The sequence below is a fragment of the Xenopus laevis genome, chromosome 3L, assembly GCF_017654675.1.
Source record: "Xenopus laevis strain J_2021 chromosome 3L, Xenopus_laevis_v10.1, whole genome shotgun sequence".
NCBI lineage: Eukaryota > Metazoa > Chordata > Amphibia > Anura > Pipidae > Xenopus > Xenopus laevis.
This window is the reverse complement of record NC_054375.1, coordinates 1,304,555-1,322,106: the sequence shown is the minus strand read 5'-3', so window position 1 is coordinate 1,322,106 and position 17,552 is coordinate 1,304,555. Positions and strand designations below refer to the sequence as shown.

General features: G+C 42.6%; 1 protein-coding gene across 4 annotated transcripts in view; it reads left to right on the top strand.

Moving 5' to 3' along the window:
* The window catches only part of sox5.L (SRY-box 5 L homeolog), a 134,111-nt gene that overhangs the window by 21,025 nt on the left and 95,534 nt on the right, over positions 1 to 17,552 (top strand). For all 4 annotated transcript variants that reach the window (XM_041585795.1, XM_018251831.2, XM_018251830.2 and 1 more), the window contains exon 2: positions 10,795 to 11,026. In XM_041585795.1, the coding sequence (XP_041441729.1) occupies positions 10,795 to 11,026 (232 nt within the window). The remainder of the gene's footprint in view (positions 1 to 10,794; positions 11,027 to 17,552) is intronic.

Genomic DNA, 17,552 nt, shown 5'->3' with positions numbered 1-17,552 from the left:
AGAAACACTATCAAAAAGACCAACCGAAATCAAGTCGAAGGTTTTTTTTGGGTCAAATAGGTCCGTTTTCGATCGAATAAGTCTGTATTCGGCCGAATCGAATTTGATTCAAAGTTTTTCCTCAAAAAAAACCTTCGATTTTTCAAAGTCCACCAATTGACTCCAAATAGGTTCTAGGAAGTCAATTTGGCAGGATTTAGATGGGGAATGGTCGTCAGTACGTGATAAATTTCGATATTTGAACCTTTGATAAATCTGCCCCTAAATATTAAGGGGAATAAATTGATGCCTGAGGGTTTCTTGGCCGAAATTTTATTAAAATGGGAGTAAATCCCAGGGAGGCTGTTGGCAAAATAGACATTTGGGGGTTCAGGTGAGACGTATCGTGGGGGATTAAAGTGTTTTGAGATTAAAATTTTTGATAAATAGACAAATTAACTAGAAATGAAGGAGAAACGACTTTTTGGAAGATTTTCCTGCAGTTTTCCAGTTTCTGCCTCGGCAGTTTTTATTTTTTTTTTCAGGGCCGTTTGTTTGACAGGCGTCTCAGGGATGGTTTATATCTGGGTATAAATATTTCTCTGTTAAAATCACATTTTCCAGGCCGGGAACAGGCGGCTCCTTTGTACGCGTGAACCTTGGGTTGCGGCTAATGAACGCTAATTAGAGGCAGGACCTGACCAGGTGTAGGTAACATTATGAAACGCCCTGGAGGCAGTCGGATTTAACCCTTCGTTGAAGGACTAGGGTCAGTCGAGGAGAAGACATTTTGGACGGGTCCCCCCTTTTTCTTTACATTGGGGGGGGGGCGCGGCCCTAAATACACTCACTCGTTTTTCCTTTTTAGACAATATTCTCTCTATAAAATAAGTTTTCTTTCCCCCCCCCCCTTCTCGGGGCACACGTGGTCCCAGACGTAATGGGCTGAATAGAAGCTTTTCACAGGTCCGAACAAAGAGGCCTTTGCTGTCCAAAAACTCCTGTGTTCTGCTATTAAATGACTCTGGTAGGAATGTCTTAGCCCCCCCCACCCCCACCCCCAGACTCTCAATTATGTGGAACAGTAAAGTGTTTGCGGCCGACGAGATTTTGCGTAAGATTTGGGGTGTCGTTTCCCCAGTGGGGGGAGAATAGTGGCTCCTTATGTTGGGCATGAATTGGGGGGAACAACACCCTATTGTTACCTAATGCCCCCCCTCCAGCTGGAGAGGTATCTGCTTGCCACATGCCCCCCCCGGTCCCCTGGAATGTCTCGTTAACCAGAGGATCTCGTGGCCTTTTGACTCGGAGCTGATGTTCAATTTGGCCCCAGAGGGCACTTCTTTTTGTTTATTGGGCTCCAACTTCTTTTTCACTAAACCCCGTGTACATTTTAATTAAAAACTCCTGTATCTGAGGCCTGATTTATGCTACTGATTCCCAACGTTGTGACATGAGCCCCCCACTCTGCCCCACATGATGGAACACTTAAAGGGACCCGCCGCCTGCTCATCTCTAATTAAAGCCACAGTGAGGGGGGGAGACCCTTGTTGAGTAACTAGAGTCCCGTCAAACTCTTTAGGACGAGGCAAGAATGGGATAGACTGGTGGGGCCATTGTAGATGGAATATCCAAATATGATTGGTCAGATAGACTGGTGGGGCCATTGTAATGGAATATCCAAATTGGATTGGTCGTATAGACTGGTGGGGCCATTGTTGATGGAATATCCAAATCTGATTGGTCGTATAGACTGGTGGGACCATTGTAGATGGAATATCCAAATCAGATTGGTCGTACAGACTAGGGGATCATTGTAATGGAATATCCAAATCTGATTGGTCACATAGACTGGTGGGACCATTGTAGATGGAATATCCAAATCTGATTGGTCGTATAGACTAGGGGGTCATTGTAATGGAATATCCAAAACTGATTGGTCACATAGACTGGTGGGACCATTGTAGATGGAATATCCAAATCTGATTGGTCGTACAGACTAGGGGATCATTGTAATGGAATATCCAAAACTGATTGGTCACATAGACTGGTGGGACCATTGTAGATGGAATATCCAAATCTGATTGGTCGTATAGACTAGGGGGTCATTGTAATGGAATATCCAAAACTGATTGGTCACATAGACTGGTAGGGCCATTGTAGATGGAATATCCAAATCTGATTGGTTGTATAGACTGGTGAGACCATTGTAGATGAAATATTCAAATCTGATTGGTCGTATAGACTGGTGGGACCATTGTAGATGGAATATCCAAATCTGATTGGTCACATAGACTGGTGGGGTCATTGTAATGGAATATAAAAATTGGATTGGTCAGATAGACTGGTGGGGCCATTGTAATGGAATATAAAAATTGGATTGGTTAGATAGACTGGTGGGGCCATTGTAGATGGAATATCCAAATCTGATTGGTCGTATAGACTTGTTGAATCATTGTAGATGGAATATCCAAATCTGATTGGTCAGATAGACTGGGGGGGGGCACTGTAGGCGGCCGACAAGCATTTTTCAATAAAAAGTAAATATTGATTGTCTCCTGGATGGGGGGGGGGAGACTCAACCTGATAAGCTAAATATTGACTCCAAATGACTGATATGGGGTATTAGATGGGGCCCCGTGATATTCAGGGTCATTGCAAGTGGGGGTCAATGTCTTTATCAACAAAAAGTCGTTGAATTGAGGAGGGTCCCTGAGAAGTTTCATTGCATCATAATGTTTCCCAACCCCTAAAGATACACTGGAACAAACCATCTATCTAATATATTTATATATATATATAATACACAAAGGCCCTGAATATCTGTAAATTATATCCTTATAAACGATGACTAGTGATGTCATCAGTTATAAACGGTGAGTTCTGATGTCATTTCTGTCACATGACTCACTGAAACTTGTGTATTATAATAAATAAAGTACCCCCAGTTGCAAAATATGAGGATATTAGAAGTTACCTCGGAGTTCCATGACCTGTATAACTCAGCCTTCGGCCTCGTACTTTTATATGGTCATGAAACTCCTCGGTGACTTATAATATCCTTATAATTTACAACTGGGGGTACTTTATCCACTATATAAACTCTCTGTTTATCTTCCTGTCATTCAAACCACTGCTGGTTGCTATGGACAATGAGCCTAGCGATGTGCTGCCAGTCGAATTCCACACTGAATATACTTTTCCTTGGACATAAACAATTTTCCCCACGGGAAGATGATGATAAATATCACTTGTGCTGTTCTATAATAAGACTGCCGAGCTGTGACCCCATTAACACAACCACCCCCCGAGCACCTTGAACTTGTTGTCGTTTGATTAGGGATAATATAGTTACAAACTGTCAGTTTGGGACATTGCTCAGTGTTCAGCTCTCGAATCTTTCCTTCATTGGGGGGTGCGAGTGTAAAAGTGGGGGCTGACGGGTCTCGGCTACTTGTGTTACGGCTCCTCCGACATCTGCGTCTGTTTAAAGCTTCCAGAAATACATTGAAAGGGTTTGTGTTAAAGGCAAAGAAACTTGTACCAAAGAGCTTACAGTCTAATAACTACCTGATCCAAGAGCCCCATTGTGTTTCTTATCCCCCCTCCTAAACACACTTGTGATTGATACAAACCCCACTGAGACACAAAGTCTGGCTGCTGAGAGAGTGTGTTTTGTGTGACGTTCACTTTGTTACACAATTATGTCTTGTAATTACACAAACACCACCGGAATCCAAACGCATCAAATATTCCCTTGTTTCACTTAACTAAAGCTTTTGTGTTTCAATATGTAAGTGTGTGAGTGTGAGTGTGTAGGTGAGTCTGTGTGTGAGTGAGTATGTGAGTGAGTGTGTGTGTGAGTGTTTGAGTGTGTTAGTGTCTGTGTGAGTGAGTGAATATTTGAGTGAGTGTCTATGTGAGTGTTTGCGTGTGTTAGTGAGTGTGTGAGTAAGTGTGTTAGTGAGTGAGTGTCTGAGTGAGTGTGTGAGTGAGTGTGTGTGTGAGTAAGTGTGTTACTGAGTGAGTGAGTGTCTGAGTGAGTGAGTGTCTGAGAGAGTGTGTTAGTGAGTGTGAGTGAGTGAGTGACTGTGTGAGTATGTGAGTGAGTATGTGAGTGTCTGTGGGAGTGAGTGAGTATGTGAGTGAGTGTCTATGTGAGTGAATGAGGGAGTGTCTGTGTGAGTGTTTGAGTGTTTTAGTGAGTGTGTGAGTGAGTGTGTGAGTAAGTGTGTTAGTGAATGTGTGAGAGAGTGTTAGTGAGTGTGTGAGTGAGTGTGAGCAAGTGTGTTAGTGAGTGAGTGTGTGAGTAAGTGTGTTACTGAGTGAGTGAGTGAGTGTCTGAGAAAGTGTGTTAGTGAGTGTGTAAGTGAGTGAGTGAGTATGTGAGTGAGTGTGTGAGTGTCTGTGTGAGTGAGTGAGTATGTGAGTGAGTGTCTATGTGAATGAATGAGGGAGTGTCTGTGTGAGTGTTTGAGTGTTTTAGTGAGTGTGTGAGTGAGTGTGTTAGTGAATGTGTGAGAGAGTGTTAGTGAGTGTGTGAGTGAGTGTGAGTAAGTGTGTTAGTGAGTGAGTGTCTGAGTGAGTGAGTGAGTGTGTGAGTAAGTGTGTTACTGAGTGAATGAGTGTCTGAGTAAGTGTGTGAGTGAGTGTGAGTGTCTGAGTGAGTGTGTGAGTGAGTGTCTGAGTAAGTGTGTGAGTGAGTGTGAGTGTCTGAGTGTGTGAGTGTTAGAGTTCAGTGCTGTATATTAGTGTTACATTACAATAGTGAGTGACAAATTGTTACAAAGCAGGTGATTCACTCCAGACATTTCCCTAAATATTTCCAGATAATTAAACTTGTTGCCCTTTTCTTGGGGTAACAGATTGTGCCCCTGAACCCCTCATTGCACCGAGACCCCCGGGGGAGGGGATATCGCACTTTAATAATGAGCTTTATAGGGGCCAAACAGGCAGGTACAGGGAAGTGATGGACGTCAGTGTCTCTTTAAGGATAAATTTAAAGGGAAAGATCTACTAACCCGATCCTTTAATTGAATAGATTCCAGATTTGCCCTTTAGGGGGACCTTCCAATCTGATTGTTTCCATTTGACTCTGAGGAACTCAAAACCCAAAATATTGATCCCCCCCCAGTCCCATATATATTATATATTATACATTATACACCAGCTGCTGGGTCATTGGGCGCATCCAGGGAGGAATCACGAGAGGAAAGACAAGGGTCTTTTTTAATTAACTGAGACAATTAAGTGAATTAGGTTCTGCTTTTCCTTTAAGACTAAAAGTCAATTAAGTAGAGGACGTGGGGGGGGACTGGGGAAAAACACGCCCAACTGCAAGAACAATGGGCTCAGCCAAGACCGGGGATTTATGGGCCACGGAAGGTACAATTAATCCACTCGCTCAAGTGTGAGACTAACGACTTGTCACCTCCATTATTGTCCCGTCACTCGTTGTCACCCCCCCCGTCCTTCATTATATTATATACTCATTCTCATATACTCTTTACCATTATATAACTGAATGGGAGGAATGTTCTGGGCACACAATAAGCTATACCCTCATACTGTACTGTCTAAGGGAATCAATATGGCACCTCCCTCCTCCCATATGTATAAATACAAATATACAGAGAAGGAATGTTCTGGGCACACAATAAGCTATACCCTCATACTGTACTGTCTAAGGGAATCAATATGGCACCTCCTCCTCCCATATGTATAAATACAAATATACAGAGAAGAATGTTCTGGCACACAATAAGCTATACCTCATACTGTACTGTCTAAGGGAATCAATATGGCACCTCCTCCTCCCATATGTATAAATACAAATATACAGAGAAGGAAATGTTCTGGGCACACAATAAGCTATACCCTCATACTGTACTGTCTAAGGGAATCAATATGGCACCTCCTCCTCCCATATGTATAAATACAAATATACAGAGAAGGAATGTTCTGGGCACACAATAAGCTATACCCTCATACTGTACTGTCTAAGGGAATCAATATGGCACCTCCTCCTCCCATATGTATAAATACAAATATACAGAGAAGGAATGTTCTGGGCACACAATAAGCTATACCCTCATACTGTACTGTCTAAGGGAATCAATATGGCACCTCCTCCCATATGTATAAATACAAATATACAGAGAAGGAATGTTCTGGGCACACAATAAGCTATACCCTCATACTGTACTGTCTAAGGGAATCAATATGGAACCTCCTCCTCCCATATGTATAAATACAAATATACAGAGAAGGAATGTTCTGGGCACACAATAAGCTATACCCTCATACTGTACTGTCTAAGGGAATCAATATGGCACCTCCTCCTCCCATATGTATAAATACAAATATACAGAGAAGGAATGTTCTGGGCACACAATAAGCTATACCCTCATACTGTACTGTCTAAGGGAATCAATATGGCACCTCCTCCTCCCATATGTATAAATACAAATATACAGAGAAGGAATGTTCTGGGCACACAATAAGCTATACCCTCATACTGTACTGTCTAAGGGAATCAATATGGCACCTCCTCCTCCCATATGTATAAATACAAATATACAGAGAAGGAATGTTCTGGGCACACAATAAGCTATACCCTCATACTGTACTGTCTAAGGGAATCAATATGGCACCTCCTCCTCCCATATGTATAAATACAAATATACAGAGAAGGAATGTTCTGGGCACACAATAAGCTATACCCTCATACTGTACTGTCTAAGGGAATCAATATGGCACCTCCTCCTCCCATATGTATAAATACAAATATACAGAGAATATCACATAGAATAAGACGGATCAGGACAATAATTTCGAGAATTCTCGGCTGCAGGAGAGACAATGGTCCAACCCGAGTGTCACCGTGAGACAAATCCTTCGCTAAATAACAAATTGTCTCTTTTTTTCTCAGACAATTGAGGGACACGTCACCGACCCGCAGAATTCTGTCCTTTTCGCTTTATTTGCAGAGTTTGTGGAAATTGAGCAATGGGGGGGGGGGGGTAGGAGACACAAAAGCTTCTCAGATGGGGGTGGGGGGGGTTGGAAGGGACAGGTAAACAAACAGAACTGGTTATCCCCCCCCCCAGGTCCTTCCCCCCTCCCTCAGTGACATGTTGTGGGTCTCAGGTTTGTTCAGCTGGGGCCCTTGTGCTGTTTTACGGCTTTATCTGAGGAACAACAGATTCCTGACAAATTACCTACAGGGCCTGAATGGATCCCATTGTGTCCCCCGAGCTGCCCCTCACCTTGTCACGTCCCGGGGGGGGGGGGGGAGGTTTTTTTCTAAGTTCCCAGAAAAATCAACAAACTCAAGTCAACCTTCCAAAAATACATTCTAAGGTGGGAGGGGGAGAGGTAATGGCCAGAAGAAGAGTTTGTAGAATCCCGTGTAGAGAAGGAATCAGTGGAGGGACTTGATTTTATCTCATATTAATTAATATTGTTTCATTTTGGCTTATTTATAGGTGTTATTTATAGGGTTTATTTATAGGGTTTATCTATAGGGTTTATTTATAGGGTTTATTTATAGGGGTTATTTATAGGTTTTTTTATAGAGTTTATTTATAGGGGTTATTTATAAGGTTTATTTATAGGGTTTATCTATAGAGTTTATTTATAGGGGTTATTTATAGGGTTTATTTATAGGGGTTATTTATAGGGGTTATTTATAGGGGTTATTTATAGGGTTTATTTATAGGGCTCATACTAAGGAACGAGCACAGCTTATACTTTCAATGAGCTCCAGCAGTTGCCTTTGTCTTAGGTTCACAGATAAGGAGGAGTTCATTAGACTGGTGGCAGTTTCAAAGCGAATGTTAATTTGACTGACTGCTAACTTTTCATTTAGTTGTTGTCTCCTCCTCCCACTATTGCCCCAGGCTTTCAAATTTCCGCACTCATTAGTCAAAGTAATACAAGTACATTGATTCTTAAGGGGAAGTGTAGTAGAGACCTTGGATTGTAAGCTCAAAGGGACAGGAAGTGATGGGAATGTGATAGGGGCCTTAGATTGTAAGCTCACTGGGGCGGGGACTAATGGGAATGTGATAGGGACCTTAGATTGTAAGCTCATTGGGTCAGGAACTGATGGGAATGTGATAGGGACCTTAGATTGTAAGCTCAGTGGGGCAGGGACTGATGGGAATGTGATAAGGCCCTTAGATTGTGAGCTTACTGGGACAGGGACTGATGGGAATGTGATAGCACCTTTAGATTGTAAGCTCACTGGGTCAGGAACTGATGGGAATGTGATAAGGACCTTAAATTGTAAACTCACTGGGGCAGGGACTGATGGGAATGTGATAGGGACCTTAGATTGTAAGCTCATTGGGACAGGGAGTGTAGAATAAATCCGCAGAACACTCTGTGTAATGACTTTTTGTTTGTTTGTTTTGAAGAAACAATCCTAATTAACGGTGTATTCAGTGGAAGGAGCGTAAGTGCCCCGGTAACTGCGAGTTTCCTCTGCTCGGAGATAAAAGCATCACAGCGAGCGACGGTAAAACCGCGATCCATCGTTATGGAAATTAGTGAGCGACACAAATGTCAGTGTGTTACAAGTAGTTACGGTTACGAGAGATTTAACCTGCTCGCGACGCGCCTTTGTTTCACTCCGAGTCGCTTAATTCCGCATGTAATTTACCTTTTTCATGTTGTCTGGCAATTGGCCTTTTTAATTGCAAAAGCATTTTCCTGCCCAAACTGTAATTATGCCCCATACATTAGTTGCCTATTTAATACCTTCTTCTTGTATAATTAGCCTTGCGCTAACAATGGCGGCAAATACAGGAATGATTTAACTTGCCGCCAGGCGTCTGAAATTCATCATGTTTTTTGATCAGAATATTTTATGCACCAAACGGGGTTCTAAGCTCAGAAAAGTCTCTTTAAAGGACAAATGTCATCAAAGTAAAAGCATTTCATTATCCTTATTCTTTACTTGTATAGCACCTAACCCTAATATTCTTTACAGTTTATATATCATTCACATCAGCCCTTGCCCCAGTGAGCTTACAATCTAAGGTCCCATAAGTCCATGCCCCAGAACTTACAACACCCTAGGATCAGTTATATCAGGAGCCAAATAACCTGAGAAAATACAGACCAAATGTAGTTGTAAACATAGGGCATATGTAGTTGTTGTAGACCAAGCGTAGTTATTAGTGTCTCGGCCAAGACCAGTTGGAACTGTGTAGACAACGGAGAGTTGGACATATAGACCAAAGGTAGATGGAATGTTAACCCAGATACAGTTGGAAGTCTATAGATCAAGTGTAGCTGGAAGAGAGTAGTTAGAAGAGTGTAAACCAAGTGTAGATGGAAGAGTGTAGAGCAAGAGTAGGTGGAAGAGTCTAGACCAAGAGTATGTGGAAGAGTGTAGACCAAGTGTGGATGGAAGAGTGTAGACCAAGGGTGGATGGAAGATTGTAGACCATGTGTGGATGGAAGAGTGTACACCAAGTGTGAATGGAAGACTATACACCAAGTGTGGATGGAAGACTGTACATCAAGTGTGGATGGAAGAGTGTAGACCAAGTGTGGGTGGAAGACCAAGCATAGTTAGAAGTGTGTAGACCAGTGTAGATGGAAGAGTGTAAACCAAGTGTAGATGGAAGAGTGTAAACCAAGAGTATGTGGAAGTGTAGACCAAGTGTGGATGGAAGAGTGTAGACCAAGTGTTGATGGAAGACTGTTCACCAAGTGAGGATGAAAGACTGTACACCAAGTGTGGGTGGAAGACTGTACACCAAGTGTGGATGGAAGAGTGTAGACCAAGTATGGATGGAAGAGTGTAGACCAAGTATGGATGGAAGTGTGTAGACCAAGTGTGGATGGAAGAGTGTAGACCAAGTGTGGATGGAAGAGTGTAGACCAAGTGTGGATGGAAGAGTGTAGACCAAGTGTGGATGGAAGAGTGTAGACCAAGTGTGGATGGAAGAGTGTAGACCAAGTGTGGATGGAAGAGTGTACACCAAGTGAGGATGAAAGAGTGTACACCAATTGTGTATGGAAGGCTGTACACCAATTGTGAATGGAAGAGTGTAGACCAAGTATGGATGGAAGAGTGTAGACCAAGTATGGATGGAAGAGTGTACACCAAGTGTGGATGGAAGAGTGTACACCAAGTGTGGATGGAAGAGTGTACACCAAGTGAGGATGAAAGACTGTACACTAAGTGTGGATGGAAGAGTGTACACCAAGTGTGGATGAAAGACTGTACACCAAATGTGGATGGAAGAGATTAGACCAAGTGTAGATGGCAAAGTGTAGGCCAAGTATGGATGGAAGAGTATAGACCAAGACTAGATAAAAGTTTGCAGCTCATGTTGACTTCTTCTCCGACCGAGACCCAGCCTGAGACCTGTTTGAAGCAAGGCCCCTAGAATTCCTCAGGTACACGGGGATGTGAGTTCATGGGCAGGTAGAGATGTTCATATCATGAAGGGATTGAGGAGGTTTTTGCCCAATATCCTTTAGAAGTGAAGGAAAGTGAGTTTCCCAGCAGAAGGCCTCCACCAGATCATGTTATTTTAGGTAATATTTCTGGTTCCAGGAGCCGGAGAGAATGCGCTATTAGTTGATTATTCTCATAACAAACAGGCAGTGTTCTGTTGCTACCTGCTCGCTCATTGTTCTTGACTGTGTATTCTCCGCAGTGGTATTTGGATGGTTTCCTGCCCGCTCCAAGCACAAAAAAACCCATTTCTGTTACAATGGCCCCTAACAACACAATGACGGCATTAAGGATTTATGTGGAGGTTTCATTATTTTCTTTTCTTTTGTTCCTTCCAGGATGTCTTCCAAGCGACCAGCCTCTCCGTATGGGGAAGCAGATGGAGAGGTAGCCATGGTGACGAGCAGGCAGAAAATGGAAGACGACGGCAGTGATGGCCTCCCTGCTTTTCATCTTCCTTTACATGTGGGTTTTCCCAACAAGCCTCACTCTGAGGAATTTCAGGCTGTTTCTTTGCTGACGCAAGAAAGTTGTGACCGTAGAAGCCCCTCATATCAACACAACATAATGGTACGTGCCTCTTTTTCCCTCAAGATGGCGTCTTCCAATGCCAGACATTCTTTGCTTTGACCTTGCTGCTCAGACTCCATATCCTTCCAAAAATGCAAAATGGTGACAGAATAAAACATCTGTTTCCATGTGAATTCACCCAAAACACCATACCGTATTGTGACAATTCCATTGAGATCTTCCTCCTTGGTCTCCATCATTTCCAACCACAACATTGTTCCACAGCAGAAACACCAAAGGCGGGTGGGGGCTTATTAAAGGAGTTGTTTTCCTAATGACGATGTTTCGAGCTAAAATGCATTAATGAATGCAGTGTCCCAACCAGGTAACCACTGGAAGTAAGTTAATATGAACTAGAAGTTCCTTTTTGCCTTGTTGAGGATACTGGGCAAAATTTTGTTTGAGTTTGTAGTTGTTTCCCATATTTGTGTGGGTCTTTGGAGTTGATTTTGACTGGGCCGGGGTTTCATTTGGCAGGGGTCTGTAGACAAGTCAGGTTTAGGGTTATAGTTATGATGTTTGGTTCAATACCTACAGGGAATTATCTGTGAGGGCTTTGTCTGGACTCTTGGGTCCACGTGAGATGTTAATATGGACTATAAGTCCCTTTCTGCCTTGTTGAGGATACTGGGCAACATTTCAGGAGCCTGTAGTTATTTCCCATGTTTCTGTGGGTCCTTGGATTTGATTTTGACTGGGCCTGGGTTTTATTTGGCATGAGTCTGTAGACGGGTTAGGGTTAGGGTTAGGGTTAGGTTTATGGTGTTTAGTTCAATTCCTACAGGGAATTATCTCTGAGGGCTTTGCTTGGACTCTTGGGTCCATGTAAGAAGTTTAGATGTCTAGCCTAGGTTGTAGGTTGATGGTTATTTAGGTTGCGCCCCATGGGAACCCCCCTTTTCTTGAAATCCATCCTTTGAGAGAAGAAAGTCAAAGTGCTGCTTATCTGGTGTGTGAGAGGGTGCGGGGAGTAGATCTATAGGGATTGAAGTAAATCGGGCTTAGGAGCCATATGTGCAATGTTGATGCCTCAAAGTAATTCCCTGGATGGGATTTCACACTTTGTATCTTTAAACTGATGTTTCTGCGAGAGATAGTTGCGCCCGTTTCCCGGATGATGCGCTTGGGCTTTTTTTTTTTGGCTGTCAGGGCGGCAGTTACAGCAGAGAATTGATATTGTCTGACGGGCGGTTTGTCGAGTGCAATCTCCTGAACCCACATGAAAGCTCTTATTGCTCAGATATAATCCCGGGATTTCAGGGCTGGAGACGCTGATCTCTTCACTTACAGCCCTGTCACATATCAGCACGCAACTGCCAGCCAATTGGCCCAGCTGCCACCAGAACCTCGTCACACCGATTTGTATCACGCCGGATTTAAAGGGAAAGCACAAATATCTTACAAATATCTGTCACTTTGCAGCCTGCCTCCCTTCCATCACTGAAAACAGTAGAAAAAATACGGATACATTTTTTTTCCTTATAAATAAGAAAATTTTTTATATTTTAAAAAATCTAATAAATATATATTATAAATAGTCAAAAATATTTAACATATTTAATTTTTTATATATTCAATTTACACATTTAATGTTTGATATTTAATTGGAATTTTAATTTGAATATTTTTTTAATTTAAAGGATAATATGAAAAATATATATAATATATAGTTATATTACGTTTAATATATATATGCAGTTAAATAAATTATAAAATATATATTCTATATATATATATATATATATTATTATTATATTTCTATCGATTTCTACTATATATTCAGAGATTTTTATATAAATAAAAATATATTTGAAAAATCCTGCTTTCTGTATTATAACATTTGCTAAAGAGCGTCAGCTTCCCAGGGGATTGGGCTGTAGGAATGTGTCGGGCAGGTGAGAACATTTGATGAACTTTCAGCCGTTTTTCCGTCGTAGGTTCAGTTAGAAATGTTGGAATGGAATTTTTTTAAAAGAAACTTTAGTAAACTGAGAAAACTCATTTGTGAAGTATAAAAATTGGGAGAGTTGAAGCCGCACCCTACGGGCCAATATTGGGGAGATTTGGGCCAAATGCTGATTTGCTGAGGGGTTGGATAGAGACAATGTGACACTGTATCTATTATATAAAATAATGGGGGGCAGGACCCCTGGGAAGCGCTAACATTATGGGGGTAATGCTGAGTCAGCTTTCAACCCTCTTGAACCCCCTAAACCGGTTTGGGGCACAAACAGTCAATCCTCATTTTGTGGTGCAAGCGGAATGTTTTTTTTCCCCAAAGTGGCGAGATTTGTCGTCTTTCCCAAAATGCCGCTCTCCTGCCGGAGAGATTTGTGGCGGAAGGAACAGCGTTTGTTTGTGCCATCGTTTCCCCTGTAATATTCCTATTTACATTCCTGCACCCCTCAATTACACGTCCCAACAACGAGACTGCACGAGACACCAACAGGGAGAGACAGACAGAGACGGAGAAAGTCAGAGACAGGGACAGAGACAGAGAGTGAGACAAAGAAAGTCAGAGAGAGGCGGACAGAGACGGAGAGAGAGAGAGAGGGACAGAGACAGGGAGAGAAACATAGAGAAAGTCAAAGAGAGAGAGAGAGAGAGAGAGAAGGAAAGATACAGGTAGAGGGAGAGAGATAGACAGAGAAAGTCAGAGAGAGTGTGGGAAAGAGAGGGAGACAGAGAGGGAGACAGAGAAAGTCAGAGAGAGGCAGAAAGAGACAGGGAGAGAAAGACAGAGAAAGTCAGAAAGAGGCAGAAAAAGACAGGGAGAGAAAGACAGAGAAAGTCAGAGAGAGAGAGAAGGGGACCGAGAGAGGAAGTGACAGAGAGTGAGACAGAGAAAGTCAGAGAGAGAGAGAGGGGGACCGAGAGAGGAAGTGACAGAGAGTGAGACAGAGAAAGTCTGAGAGAGAGGGGACAGAGACAGGAAGTGACAAAGACAGGGAGAGAGAGACAGAGAAAGTCAGAGAGAGGAACAGAGACAGGGAGAGAGACATAGAGAAAGTCAGATAGATAGGGGGATATAGAAAGTTAGAGAGATAGAGAGAGAGAGAGAGTGGGACAGAGACAGGGAGAGTGAGAGAGAAAAAGACAGAGACATAGATGACAGACAAACAGAGAAGGGGAGGGTCTCATCCATTTTCTTTAGAGTGTTGCCGGCAGCGTCTCGTCGTGGCTGTGCCCGTCCCTTCCCGGCTGAGTTGCCAATGAGTTTGCTCTGATCGTCGTTCCAGTTCGGGACAAACGAGTCCATCGGGTTAATTGGGAAGTAGAAGTTGTATTTAGCGTCTCGCTGAGACTGAAGCAAGAAGCTGACACCTTCCCGGGCTGAAACCTTCCTTAAAGGGACAGTTACAGGGATAAGAAATGTCAGGGTATCAGTGGGCTGTGAGGTGTATGTATAAGGGCAGATTTCCCCCATCTCTTAATAACTGCCCCTGTCCCTGCTCCAACGCCCTCAGTGGGGCAAACGTAACAATTTGGGAGCTGCTGATCTGAGGTGTGTGGCTTTGATTCAGTCCTATAGGAACTTCTCATTCAATTCTCACATAACACTCACTTATTATATATAATATTATCTCTATCTGTACCGCTCACGTCTCACTCTCTGAACTCCTGATCAGTGACACCCGGGGGCAAAAGAGATTTGTCCTGTCCTGATAAGAACTTCCAGTCCCCGGCTCTCAAGGGCAACGTCTGAGCTCTATAATAGTCTTGTAATTACCAGGGATTTACCTACTCGTTCCACTGGCCCTGCCCCCTCACTCCCCCTCAACCATGAACTTGTATTATACTGGAGAATGTACCCCCTACTGTAAATGATAAGGATATTAGAGGTCACTGAGGGGTTGTTCTGTGACCATATAAAGACACAAGGCTGCAGGCTGAGTTATACAGGGAACTCTGAGTATCACTCATGTATTATAAGGGATAATGTACCCCCTACTGTAAATGATAAGGATATTAGAAGTCACTGAGGGGTTGTTCTGTGACCATATAAAGGCACAAGGCTGCAGGCTGAGTTATACAGGGAACTCTGAGTATCACTCATGTATTATAAGGGATAATGTACCCCCTACTGTAAATGATAAGGATATTAGAAGTCACTGAGGGGTTGTTCTGTGACCATATAAAGGCACAAGGCTGCAGGCTGAGTTATACAGGGAACTCTGAGTATCACTCATGTATTATAAGGGATAATGTACCCCCTACTGTAAATGATAAGGATATTAGAAGTCACTGAGGGGTTGTTCTGTGACCATATAAAGGCACAAGGCTGCAGGCTGAGTTATACAGGGAACTCTGAGTATCACTCATGTATTATAAGGGATAATGTACCCCCTACTGTAAATGATAAGGATATTAGAAGTCACTGAGGGGTTGTTCTGTGACCATATAAAGGCACAAGGCTGCAGGCTGAGTTATACAGGGAACTCTGAGTATCACTCATGTATTATAAGGGATAATGTACCCCCTACTGTAAATGATAAGGATATTAGAAATCACTGAGGGGTTGTTCTGTGACCATATAAAGACACAAGGCTGCAGGCTGAGTTATACAGGGAACTCTGAGTATCACTCATGTATTATAAGGGATAATGACGGCACGTTGGAAATTTTACGTATTTTTCTTCCCAAATTGTCTCATTGAATCAAGTTGAACGTTTTGACTGCAGAACAGAAAGAAGAGAAAACGGGAAGTTTTGTTTATCTGCAGGCGATGCCCAGAGTCTCCCTCGTCCCCAGTCACAAATGTTACTTCTTATTCCGTCTGTGAAAACCCTGTGGAACTGGAATCGTGTACAAAATAATAATCATTGAAATAAAATCATAAATTGAACGGAATATTTTTTGCCTTTTATTCGGAAATGGCCTCTCCAAAGTTTTTCAGAACCTTTTGTTTTCTCTGAAATTTAAAATCTCAGATTTACAGACAACTTCCCGGACTCCTCCCGGCAATTCAAACCCCCAAATTTGGGGAGTCTCTCTGTTACCCCCACCTTGTCCTCCCCGGGATCACAGGCTTCACTGCTCCCCCTGTTCTCACACCTCTGACTTCAGCAGTTATACATCAGTTATTTCTAAAATAATTCCTATATGAAACCTTTATCCGCCGTGAATATTCCAACCGAATATTGCTCAAAGATTTCAAAATGAATATTGTTAAATATTTTATTTTTTTTTAAAAAAACATTATTTCGAAAGTCTCTCGCATGGAAAATTAAAAATGTAATAAAACCCTTCCTAATTCGATTTTTATATCAATATATTTATATATGAATTATATAACGTCAAACAATGAAATAACACCTGCAAAATGAGAAAAAAACTAGGGATGCACCGAATTCACTATTTTTGGAAGATTTTACCGAACTGATTCCGTATTCTAATTTGCATATGCAAATTAGGAGTGGGAACTGGAAAACAAAAAGTCAAGCGCTTTCCCTAATTTGCATATGTAAATTGGGATTAGGATTCGGACAGGCAGAAAGATTTGTCTGAATTCTGCTGAAAAAGGCTGAATCTTGAACCGAATCCTGAACCGAATCCTGAACTGAATTCTGAACTGAATCCTGAACCGAATCCCTAAATAAAACTTTTTTAATTTTTTTTTTTAAATTTATATATTTTTTTAAATTTAAAAATGTAATAAAAAATTGTTGCTGTGTTTTAATTGCAGGTTCTTTTGGGGTTTTTAGGGGATCTAATGTAGTGGAGGCTTTTCCGGGGGCATCAGGCTCGGAGAAGGCAAATGTTTGGGACTATGAGGGTTTTTGGGGCGACAGATTGAGCTCAATGGATTATGGGAATGTTAAACATTTTGTCTTGGGTTTGGGGAGGGGGTGGAGCTGGGGGGCACCAGGGGGTCCCCTCAGTTTAGAGAGGGTGCTGATTTCCATGCATAACTCGGGGTGCTTTGTCCTGGGCGTTGGAGCAAGTGATAGATAGTGGAGATGATGGAGACGGAGATGGAGTGCGTTGGGGGAGGCGGTTTACAGACTGTCGGAGCAAGGATTAGGGCTTTATGTTGTCGTAGCAAATTAAAGTGGCGGCGCTCCATTTAGCAGTAGTGACCTTCTTCGACTCGGCTGAGGCTTTTCTTTATTCTCCACTTTATTATTTTATAAACACAGTCGCATCTCATGCACATAGAGAGTGTCTGCAGGGTTTCCCCCATAGCACTTGCAGTACCACCGTTTCACCAGCGCCCACTGCAGATTATTTCCCCTAGAGATCAGAGCAACAGCGCCACCCGCAATGACAAATATCTGATTAATTGCTGAATCCGTCATTTGTTATATTTGGCTGAATCGTGAACCCTCCACCAATATTTACATTTCGGTAAAATTCAGTAAAAAAAGAAATCAGAATGCGGCCGTGGATGGAGGCGGCCGTGAGAGGGTTAAAATCGACAGTCGTATAAATGTCAGGGAAATGCACAGGAAACGCCATAAGAATTAATTAAAGAGACAAAGCCCCGGCCGCTGCCTTTGTCCGACCCCCCCCCCCCCCCGCTCTG